General features: G+C 38.8%; 2 protein-coding genes across 2 annotated transcripts in view; both read left to right on the forward strand.

Moving 5' to 3' along the window:
• The first annotated feature begins 744 nt into the window (after positions 1-744).
• Positions 745-12,493, forward strand: part of LOC137075818 (uncharacterized) — a 199,728-nt gene continuing 187,979 nt past the window's right edge. The window contains exons 1-2 of the mRNA XM_067444772.1: positions 745-942; positions 1,188-1,306. Of these exons, the coding sequence (XP_067300873.1) occupies positions 1,247-1,306 (60 nt within the window). The 5' untranslated portion in view covers positions 745-942; positions 1,188-1,246. The remainder of the gene's footprint in view (positions 943-1,187; positions 1,307-12,493) is intronic.
• LOC137075780 (uncharacterized) lies at positions 1,564-10,340 on the forward strand. The gene is made up of 6 exons (XM_067444734.1): positions 1,564-1,678; positions 2,198-2,410; positions 8,456-8,668; positions 9,120-9,362; positions 9,659-9,753; positions 10,329-10,340. The coding sequence occupies exons 1-6, from the start codon at positions 1,564-1,566 to the stop codon at positions 10,338-10,340; spliced, it is 891 nt and encodes a 296-aa protein (XP_067300835.1).

Genomic DNA, 12,493 nt, shown 5'->3' on the forward strand with positions numbered 1-12,493 from the left:
AATTATCAATATCCAGGGCACCAATAGAATAGGCCTATAGTAGAGATTATTACTATTATGTAAGTCTACCATATGAGTTTATTACTATGGATGATAAATCAAGTTTTAGTGCAACAAAAATATGAAAGAACAGTAAAATTATCAAAGCATTGAGACTCATATTGACTGTAGGGTCTAAAATGACTGGACACCCTAGCAACCACATAGAAACCTCCTAGCAACACTTGAGCGACCCAACATCTCTTCTAAATTAAAAAGACCTCGATCATCAAGCCAACAGTTTGTCTTTAAAAAAATGTAAATCTAGTTAAATAACAGATCCTTACCAATCTCTGCTATTGTTTCCCTTGACCGGATCTTCTTGGTTTTATTTTATTTAGTCGGGTGTCAAATATATAAATGATGAAAGTGGAGAATCCGCGCGCAAATGATACGGTAAGCGACGCAGGTAAAAATAGACGACGAAAAACTTTGTGGAAAATAATATATCATGGGAAAACTGTCCATTTGTTTGTAATTTGGCCATATCTAGGTCCGGACCTCTGTATTTTCCGAGGTGCGAACCTAATAAAGCATGAGAAATATCGCCTAATATAGTTTAAACACAGCCCCAATATTTTCCGTTGGTTATCACAGCTTCTGTCAGTCACTCGTCAATGTCAAAATATCTGAGGCGACCAATCAGATCAAAGTAGGCGGGCTTTGTGCTGTTCGCTCAGTTTTAACGGTCAAAATGTCCGAGGTAAGATAAATCTCAGCGAAACTATACATTTTATGTTTGACAGCTGTTTTAGCACAGAACTGAAAAAAAATAGTCGGGCAAACTAATAAAATCTTGTCTGATTTCGTCGTTTTTAAATGAAAATAATCCTATAACACTTTGAAACGGCAGAGGAGACTTTTTGCTCCATAAACCATCAGGAAACCGCGGTGAGAAGTAAGGTAAAGTAAAACTCGTGATGTTTACTTTATTGCACTTCACCAAAACCACACTACAGAAGAATGGTGTAAAACCCACAACCTTGAGATTATTAAGTTTGTAATATTAGAACTAAATATATGGATAAAGAACATGTATACAAGTAAAGTAATGGTTTTCTAATTTCACTAAACATTTTGTGAATATTGTTTTTAAACATGGACCATTGTTTTAATTAAATGGCTTCTTTCTGTTATTTTGGGCTCAGTTTGTAAATGTATGAAACTAGTTTAGACACTAAATGGAGACAGAAGCCCACAGCACAGAATGGACCAATCACTGGAACTTCTCTGGGATTCCATCAACATTGTGACGTCACAGTATCAGGTATTAAAGTGCTTATGCTTTGTTCAAGCCTTTTCTCTTGCTGTTCGTTGCTGATTTTAGTGTTTCTTGTGTTTCTCACTCGACTCGAGCTTTATTCACAACGATTTGCTAGCATTTCATGCCAATATTACTCAACTTTTATCTTCAGTACTCAACTTTTATCTATACACGACTTCAGTCTTCACAGAAAAATACAACCCGTTGATCTTGCTGCAGATCCCTCGGTCTACGCTAGCTAGCCTACTTGAGACGTCGAAATGGTGCTATTGACTGCACTTGGGCTATATGCTTATTTCCAGAGGAGAAGGAAAGTGGCCAAAGATGACCACGAGGACCAGAGCGAGGATGTTCCACCTGTGGAGAGTAATGATGGTAAATCAGATGATATGACAATACGTTACTCTTTTGATCATTGGAGTCTGCGCTGGCTATACACTTATTTTTATGTTTAAAGGTGTTTTGAGGACAGTCAAAAATGTACAGGCACATGTAAAGTTCAGTTTTGTCGTGTCCGTAATGTGTCACAGTACAACATACAGTACATATATACGCCATCACAAATGTACTACAAAATTCAGACTTAATATACTCAACACATGATACAGGACATTACACACAATCTTTAATTTTGTATCTTCATGAATTAATGCATTTACACAGAAATTAAAATGCTTTACCTCACTGTATGTTGCCTAACAAGGTGAATGTGCGCATTAATATTAATCACATTCATGATGTTTATTGTTTGCACACATTGACTGATGACTGAAAAACTGGAAAGAATGTGTCCAGTGTGAATTCCCCCGAAAAGTCTCTTCATAATGTACAGCAAGCGTAGATGCAGTAATGTGAGTGTTTTATTAATAATGTTGGTGTGATTGCCCTCTGTAGGTCAGTCGTCTTCTCAGGACAGCAGCGGACCTCCTCAAGTCTTCCACATTTCAGAGGAACCCGTCACTGCTGACCCTCGAGGCGACCAGGACTGGATTGACAACACCTTCCAAGTGTTCAAACGTGCCATGACAAAATTAAATGGCGACTCCTTCCCAACCCCTGTCCATGATGCTCCTGACACGAGTGTGGACGTCACCCGAGCTTCAGATGGTAAATGAGATCATTTAAGGTGCACTATGTAGTATTTTTGCAGTAAAATATCCAAAAACCGCTAGGCAAGTGTTATATATTTGTTCAGTTGAGTACTTACAATATCTCAAAATGTTTCCAACTATTTGTAAATCATGAGAAAATGGTCATTATAACCAATGAACCGGGACGTCTGAGAGAGTCGCCTGTCAATGGTGTCATATCTGCGCTACTCTCGGTTTCCGGTTTTATTCTGAAGCGCTTTACAGGGTCCCCGCGGAGTCTTAAAAAGCCTTAAATTCATTGAAGCATTGCGTTCTAGGTCTTAAATAATGTTAAAAAGGTCTTAATTTTCCTACATGAAATGCTCTCGCCTCCCGCAGCACGCGAGCATGTGTGTGTGTGTGTTAGTTCCGTGGTGTTTGTAGTTCTTTCTTTCTCTAGACCAAACTATTGTTTCACTCTATTACAACTACAAATTAGACAAGCATGCATCTTATATTGCAGCCAATCAGCTTTCTTGTTATTGGCACCGAGTCTGATGGTTCTTGTAGTTCCGCGATAATGAACGCGAAGGCGAATCTTTCTCTCCATCTTGCTTAATGACCAAATAAAAGTATAATATACCCGACTGCACTAAACGAGTTAATAACAGTGATGTAAACTCCGAACTCCGATGAGTTTGGGACGTGTCAGTAAGCACTGGATCTGCACATTAGTAAGTTCTTAAAGTGAAAGCCAACTAATATAGCTTAACAACACAAATGAGGAAAACAGCACTTACACTTAAAGGAACACTCCAACTTTTTTAGAAATAGGGCTTATTCAACTTCTTTAGACATTTAGATATGTGGGGAAATGCGACCCTGCCAAACTAAAACAATGCATGCACTGAGACAAATGCATTTGCCCACATATCTAAATGTCTAAAGAAGTTGAATAAGCCCTACTTCTAAAAATGGGTGGGTGTTCCTCTTTGTAGATAAGCATATTTATGTTGTATTTATTTGTCCTATTGTCATTTGTTTATAAGTATAAATTTTATTACTGACCGATTACTTGATTACGTAATTACTTGAAAACTCTTTACTTAGCCTATATTAAGCAATTATTGCTGTGGTTTACTTGTAAGATGTTGGTCATATTTCCCACCCCAAGCGATCGTGTTATTAAAGATAGATAGCACACCACTGAACCAGCCTTTTTTGTTTTTGTAGTAGGCCTACCAAGATGCATGCATTTTGTCAGTTTTATTGCCATGTGTGACTATTGTGCATCTAACATAATAATATGGTTAATGTTGCATCCTAATTATGTAAAATAAAAATGTTTTAAATCCTAATTATTTTTATAAAAATAAAAATGTTTGCAAATTTATGGAAGTGACCTCCACAAAATAAAAACAAATTTTGGTCAAAATGTATATATATATATATATATATATATGCTAACCCTGGTGGGATTGAGCTATGAATAATACGTTTACTAATACTTTGTTCAATGTAACAATTGTAAACAAATTAAATAATATAAGTTTAAGTAATTGAGTGATTCTGCATTTCCTATGCATGTTTTTTTTATTGTGTGATATAGGTCTTAAATTTAATTCATAATGGTCTTAAAAAGTCTTAAATTTGACTTGGTGAAACCTGCAGATACCCTGCTTTACTCTTAGCAGCGTGAACAAGAGTCACAGCAGCCGCTGAGCGAACGCACAGAGTAACGCCATAACATCATTTTAAACACTTAAATGTGTCTAAAGGCATCTTTACACAGCCGAGTTAAGGCGGGTCTAACGCGGGTCTGTGTCTGCTCAAAATTCTGTGTAAAGACGCGATGCCGCATTAAAGCAGACTTAAAATATGCCGGGTCTGACCCACCTCGGCCCCTAGTATCAAAGGCGACATAGAAGCGGTTTTGATTCAGTGTAAATGAACGCGAACTTGTGCCGCCTTAAACTACATCATTGTCATGACAACCGCCTGTCAGCAAGCTCACGAAGCGCGAGAATCGAGAAGCAGCAAGGAGACAAACCATCAAGGAATTATGGTAAAAGATTTCTGTACTCACATCGTCAAGCTAACCACTAGTGTTCGCCGTTTGTAATCTTCCTTTGAAGAGACTGGCAGATCAACGCACTGCAACATTTCCCCTCAGAAACGGAAAATGCTTAACCCAGTCGGCGTCACTGCAACCCAGTATTATAATCTCTTCGAGAGAAGGATATTTTATATTAGATTTGATATTTTCTGATATATTCTATCTGCTGTCCTACATGTTGTTAAAATAGACTAAAGTTTGGATTTTTCCCTTAGGCATAGTGCAGCCTAACAACTTGAAATAGGCTATAGCCTAGCTACTCAATCATTACGGTAGGCTATTGTAATTTGTCTATAAGCAACATTGTAGATATTTGAGTTTATTTAAAGTTGTGTATTTTTTAATTATCATTATTATTAGGCTATGTGAATATTTATTAGAGCATTTAGCTTATTACAGTTCCCCAGGTTGTAGCCTAACTGCCAGAGAAGGGCTAAATTTAATTTGCATGGTAGTAGTTTTTACCATTTCGTTATTTTGGCTCGAAAATTCGTTTTTTGGAAATATTACCTTAATTTAGAAATGCTTTTGAACAATTTTTATTAGCCTAATAATAATAAAAAAATTAATTAAGACAGAATTTGGAAATTTTGAAGTGCATAAACAATATTCCCAGAATCCACGGCCTTTGTTGTTATTGTGACATAAAAGTAGAAAATGTATAGTTTATAATTATGTATATCACCTAGGCTATCTGTATCATAATGCAAAAAAATACAGAGTGAGTTGTTCCCGCTGTCATAAAGGCACAAAATGAGCCGGCGCTTAATTTCGTTGAACAAAGGGTTAAAGAAAACTATAATGTCATAGTTAGGCTATGTTTAAATATTAGCCTATAACATTATTTTTTAATTAAATAGCCTAACTGTCTGTAGGCTATAGGCCTATTTAATAAAGACGCGAACAAAAATCGTCGGTAATGGATTGACGTTTTTCTGTTCACAATTAGACAGAATTGTCAAAAATTCGGGCTCATGTTATACGAGCTGAGAACTAAACTTAGTTTTGGGGAAATATTAGGCCTAGATTCCTGACCACTTTTACACTCTATGGGCTCAGAGAGATGGGGCATGCAGCCTGGTGCTGTAATGGAGATTACAGATCGCTCTTCTTTGGTCAGAACCACGAGAACGACAGCGGACAGGTCTGTCCTATGCACCGAAACTTTTCACAATGCAACAACATATTTAAAGAGTATTAAGCTATAAAAATATCTATTATGAGGGGAGGGGAAGCAGCCGCTGCGAGCGCAGACACAGAGCGGCCAGAGAAACGGAGGAGCGACTGCAGTAGGCTATGGTGTTTGTGCAAAACTGCGGAAAAACTGAAGAAAAAGAGTGGGTGTTGAAACCTGTCACCGAGAAAAGAGTGTGTGTATCCCCCACGGATGCGACGCCCCTGTAGCCTACATGTTGTGACTGCTCTAAAGTGACTTTCTGTTTCTTTGAAAAAAACTTTGGACCACTTTTAATCCTGCGGTATTCTACCCGTAATAATGTAGGCTATACTTTCTTTATAGCATTGTCAATCAGGCACAATTTTATTAAGAAATATAAAATAACTGTACCGTAGCCTACAATAGAAGAATTGCAGAATTACAGGAGGCTAGACCTACAGAATTATGCCAAACATCAAAAGCGCTTTTAGCAGGCAGAACAAAACTATTTAAAATTACGTATTTTTATTTTAGGTCTATTTTTATACATTTCATTATTTGTTTTAAATTAATTTATAACACTTTGTTAAAACTGTAGTTTTAAATAATGTTCAACGCATCGTTACCCGCGATTTTAATTCCTGTGTAAATGCATTTATGCCGCTTCAGAGAAGGATTAAACGGTCTGTGTAAATGCACATTTTGGGGATTTTATGCCGCTTCAGAATCGGTTTCTGTGCCGCGTTTGCTGTGTAAAGATGCCTTAATATGATAAACTGAGCTGCGTTACCTTATTCTCATGATCGGTAAAAGCGGAAATGGCGCCGGCGACTGTGGCATAATAAAAGTCCCGCTGCTCGCGAGGTGTGTGTTGTGTTCACTCGCTCCAGCGGCCTCGCTCAGCTCCTCAACACTCGCTCCTGCTTCACACTACAGTAACGTTAATAATCTCATCCCTGAACATGATTTCTGCCCGAGTCCTATTTTCCACCGGCTGTGAGGTGAAGACCAAATGTCCCAAGATGCTGAGCTCAAATTTGGCGTCGTCAAACTACGCCTTTGTTTTGAATAGGCGACCTCTAGCGGACGGAAAGTTACATAGTGCACCTTTAACATGTTATGAGAATGTATTACCTCAGATTTTTTGTTTTAACAAACAAAAAGTATGTTTGTTTCCTAACAAAGTGAATATGCACATACAGGGAGTGCAGAATTATTAGGCAAGTTGTATTTTTGAGGATTAATTGTATTATTGAACAACAACCATGTTCTCAATGAACACAAAAAACTCATTAATATCAAAGCTGAATATTTTTGGAAGTTTTAGTTTTAGCTATTTTAGGGGGATATCTGTGTGTGCAGGTGACTATTACTGTGCATAATTATTAGGCAACTTAACAAAAAACAAATTTATACCCATTTCAATTATTTATTTTTACCAGTGAAACCAATATAACATCTCAACATTCACAAATATGCATTTCTGACATTCAAAAACCAAACAAAAACAAATCAGTGACCAATATAGCCACCTTTCTTTGCAAGGACACTCAAAAGCCTGCCATCCATGGATTCTGTCAGTGTTTTGATCTGTTCACCATCAACATTTCGTGCAGCAGCAACCACAGCCTCCCAGACACTGCTCAGAGAGGTGTACTGTTTTCCCTCCTTGTAAATCGCACATTTGATGATGGACCACAGGTTCTCAATGGGGTTCAGATCAGGTGAACAAGGAGGCCATATCATTAGATTTTCTTCTTTTATACCCTTTCTTGCCAGCCACGCTGTGGAGTACTTGGACGCATGTGATGGAGCATTGTCCTGCATGAAAATCATATTTTTCTTGAAGGATGCAGACTTCTTTCTGCACCACTGCTTGAAGAAGGTGTCTTCCAGAAACTGGCAGTAGGACTGGGAGTTGAGCTTGACTCCATCCTCAACCCGAAAAGGCCCCACAAGCTCATCTTTGATGATACCAGCCCAAACCAGTACTCCACCTCCACCTTGCTGGCGTCTGAGTCGGACTGGAGCTCTCTGCCCTTTACCAATCCAGCCACGGGCCCATCCATCTGGCCCATCAAGACTCACTCTCATTTCATCAGTCCATAAAACCTTAGAAAAATCAGTCTTGAGATATTTCTTGGCCCAGTCTTGACGTTTCAGCTTGTGTGTCTTGTTCAGTGGTGGTCGACTTTCTGCCTTTCTTACCTTGGCCATGTCTTTGAGTATTGCACACCTTGTGCTTTTGGGCACTCCAGTGATGTTGCAGCTCTGAAATATGGCCAAACTGGTGGCAAGTGGCATCTTGGCAGCTGCACGCTTGACTTTTCTCAGTTCACGGGCAGTTATTTTGCGCCTTGGTTTTTCCACACGCTTCTTGCGACCCTGTTGACTATTTTGAATGAAACACTTGATTGTTCGATGATCACGCTTCAGAAGCTTGGCTATTTTAAGACTGCTGCATCCCTCTGCAATATATCTCACTATTTTTGACTTTTCTGAGCCTGTCAAGTCCTTCTTTTGACCCATTTTGCCAAAGGACAGGAAGTTGCCTTATAATTATGCACACCTGATATGGGGTGTTGATGTCATTAGACCACACCCCTTCTCATTACAGAGATGCACATCACCTAATATGCTTAATTGGTAGTAGGCTTTCCAGCCTATACAGCTTGGAGTAAGACAACATGCATAACGAGGATGGTGTGGTCAAAATACTCATTTGCCTAATAATTCTGCACTCCCTGTAAAAATGAGTTGCAGTAATGTGAGTGTTTTATTAATAATGTTGGTGTGATTGCCCTCTGTAGGTCAGTCGTCTTCTCAGGACAGCAGCGGACCTCCACAAGTCTTCCACATTTCAGAGGAACCCGTCACTGCTGACCCTCGAGGCAACCAGGACTGGATTGACAACACCTTCCAAGTGTTCAAACGTGCCATGACAAAATTAAATGGCGACTCCTTCCCAACCCCTGTCCATGATGCTCCGGACACGAGTGTGGACGTCACCACAGCTTCAGATGGTAAATGAGATCATTTAAGGAGCACTATGTGGCATTTTTGCAGTAAAATATCCAAAAACCGCTAGGCAAGTGTTATATATTTTGTTCAGTTGAGTACTTACAATATCCCAAATGTTTCCAACTATTTGTAAATCATGAGAAAATGGCCATTATAACCAATGAACCGGGACGTCTGAGAGAGTCGCCTGTCAATGGTGTCATATCTGCGCTACTCTCGGTTTCCGGTTTTATTCTGAAGCGCTTTACTCTTAGCAGTGTGAACAAGAGTGACAGCAGCCGCTGAGCGAACACACAGAGTAACGCCATAACATCATTTTAAACACACTTAAATGTGTCTAATATGATAACAAAAAAGTATGTTTGTTTCCTAACAAAGTGAATATGCACATAAAAATGACTTGCAGTAATGCGAGTGTTTTATTAATAATGTTGGTGTGATTGCCCTCTGTAGGTCAGTCGTCTTCTCAGGACAGCAGCGGACCTCCTCAAGTCTTCCACGTTTCAGAGGAACCCGTCACTGCTGACCCTCGAGGCGACCAGGACTGGATTGACAACACCTTCCAAGTTTTCAAACGTGCCATGACAAAATTAAATGGCGACTCCTTCCCAACCCCTGTCCATGATGCTCCTGACACGAGTGTGGACGTCACCACAGCTTCAGACAGTCTAGCAGAGGATCAGAGAACAATTATGGGTCAGTTTGCTAAGAAACGCTAACATAACCTAACACACATGCACTCTTTAATCAGCAGGTCAATGGGTTATACTTTAAATTCATGCTTTCTTTAAGGGTAGTTGATAACATGGAAAATTACTTTTTTTGAAAGTGTGTGTGTGTGTGTGTGTGTGTGTGTGTGTGTGTGTGTGTGTGTGTGTGTGTGTGTGTGTGTGTGTGTGTGTGTGTGTGTGTGTGTGTGTGTGTGTGTGTGTGTGTGTTAGATAAAGGTTTAGATCAAGTAGGTGACCTTTCTTTCTTTCTTCTTTTAACAGACATCGGTTCCTCCAGATATGAAATGGGCGCTGAACTGGGTGAAGGAGGCTTTGGGACTGTTTATGCAGCGACACGTTTGAAGGATGGCCTTCAGGTATTCATTTTCATTAATTACAATATCTATCTAGATTAGGGCTGGACGATATGGCCAAAATTCATATCACGATATTTTTCTTAATTTCGGTCGATACGATATAATTCCGATATCGATATGAACTATATAAAAGCTTTAGAAAAAACTACTAAGAACTGCCACAAAGGATGTCTGTACCTACAAACTTCTGAAAAATGTATTTGCCTATGAATAGTCCTCCTATAAAACTATATAATATTTTAGAAATAAAACCAGTACAAAATATAGCTGCAAGCAGCAATTCCGGGGCCAAGCGCAAAGAAGAAAATAAGACATGCCAACATGGCTGGGAGTGACCAGCTGCAAAAATGCACAGTTTGGTGTCAATATGTCAAAACATTGCAGAGATACAACCTTAAGATTCATTTTGGCATCATGCCTCAGCGCAAAGAAGAAAATGGGACATGCCAGCATGGCTGGGAGTGACCAGCTGCAAAAATGAACCATTAAAGACCTATTAAAATAAGCTGAGGCAAAAAAGATATACAATTATACATAAAGTTAAAAATTAATAATGTATCACTTTTTACCTATAGGTGGCGCTGTGACCAAATGAATGTGGTGTGGTCAGGGTGAGATAATGACACATGCACAGTTTGCTGTCAATATGTCAAAACATTGCAGAGATACACCCTTAAGAGTCATTTTGGCATCATGCCTCAGCTTCGTCGCTGTGTTAAACAAAAACTATTTAATCTATTAATGTGAAATCAATAACTTTGTGTCGGGATGGGCTGAAGATGATACGAGTCAATTTTGGTGAAAATCGGACAAACGGCCTAGGAGGAGTTTGAAAAAGTAGGTTTTTAACTAATAACAAGATGGAGGAAAGGACGTTTTACCAAATATGGCAAAATTGATATCTATGTTCTCAGCAGTAGCCAAGGAATGTATTATGACCAGTTTCATCATAATAGGTTAATTTATTCAAAAGTTATTAGCCTTTGTGTAAATTTTGTTATACATTTTGACCACAAGGTGGCACTGCCCCGAAACTTTTTGAGCACCTTCAGGGCATGGTGCAGAAGACACATAACAAGTTGCGTAACGATATGCTAATGAATTCGTAAAATACAGCATTTTTAGACAAAATTCAAAATGGCCGACGCCCAAAATGGGTAATACGGGATAATTGGATATTTATCAACTCGGCATGATGTCCCGAATCTAACAAGACCGCTTTTATGATTTTTGGAAAAACCCATCAGAAGTTATAAGCCAAAATAGCCATTTTTTGTATCTCCGGACCAGTAGGTGGCACTGCACCGAAATGCTGCAGATCACTTCAAGTCATGCTCGTGATGACATGTACCAAGTTTGGGTTGAATACGATAAAGCATTGCAGAGATACAGCCTTAAGAGTATTTTTGCAACTGCTACATAAAATTTGTTTGCGCATTTATCAAAAACGGTTCGACTAATCAACTTGACTTTAATAACTTTTTGTTGGCATGGTCTGAAGATGATCTGGTTCAATTTTCGTGAAAATCAGAACAACGGCCTAGGAGGAGTTCGAAAAAGTAGCTTTTTTGGAAAATTCAAAATGGCGGGAAAATTATCATGACGGAAAATGACGTCATATGGTGCAATCGAATCGGCTTGAGCCAAGGATTCAAGGGAAAAAGGAATTTTGTTTCTAGCCCTTATGGTTCAAAAGTTATTAGCATAAACATAAGTGCAACTTTGGACAGGCGGTGGCGCTAGAGGGATTGAATTGGAGACTCAAAATTTGCTATAGTGACAGATGGGACTGTCCTCTATCTGTGTGCCAAATTTCACAACTTTTTACCATACGGTTCTATGGGCTGCCATAGACTCAAGAGCGGAAGAAGAATAATAATAATAAATATAGCTGCAAGCAGCCATTATCGGGGCCAAGCGCAAAGAAGAAGACAAGACATGCCAGCATGGCTGGAAGTCTCAAGCCAACTGCAACAATGAGCCATTAAGGACCTATTAAGTTGATTTTAGGCAAAATAGCAGTAAAATTTTAAATACAGTCAATAATAATGGTTTAATGGTTTATCACTTTCGACCAATAGGTGTCACTGTTACGAAACTGATGTGGTTTAGTCAGATTGAGATGACAATGACACATGCAAAGTTTGGTGTCAATATGTCAAAGCATTGCAGAGATACAGCCTCAAGAGTCATTTTTGCATCATGGCTCAACTCTGTTGCAGTGGTATATGAAAACTGTTTTGTCTATCAATCCGAAATCCATAACTATTTGTCAGCATGGTCTGAAGACGATACGGATCAATTTTGGTGAAAATCGGACAAACGGTCTAGGATGAGTTTGAAAAAGTAGATTTTTAACAAATAACAAGATGGAGCACAGATATGTTTGCAAAATATGGCAAAATTGGTATCTATCTTCTCGGCATGAGCCAATGAATGTATTATGACCAGTCTCATTACAATAGGCTAATTTAATCAAAAGTTATTAGCATTTTTGTACATTTTATTACAACTTTTGACCACAAGGTGGCGCTGCCCCGAAACTTTTTGAATATCTTCGGGACATAGAGCGGAAGACACATACCGAGTTTTGTAATGATACACTAGTGCATTCTTAAATTATAGCATTAGCATTTTAAACCGTAATACTGCATTGAAGTCAATGGGAATTTCATGTTTTGTTTTATTATAGCGCCACCAAGAGGCACAATCCCACCAATTTTTTTATGTGTCCTCGTAG

Source organism: Pseudorasbora parva, chromosome 5 (genome assembly GCF_024679245.1).
Source record: "Pseudorasbora parva isolate DD20220531a chromosome 5, ASM2467924v1, whole genome shotgun sequence".
NCBI classification, from domain to species: Eukaryota; Metazoa; Chordata; class Actinopteri; order Cypriniformes; family Gobionidae; genus Pseudorasbora; species Pseudorasbora parva.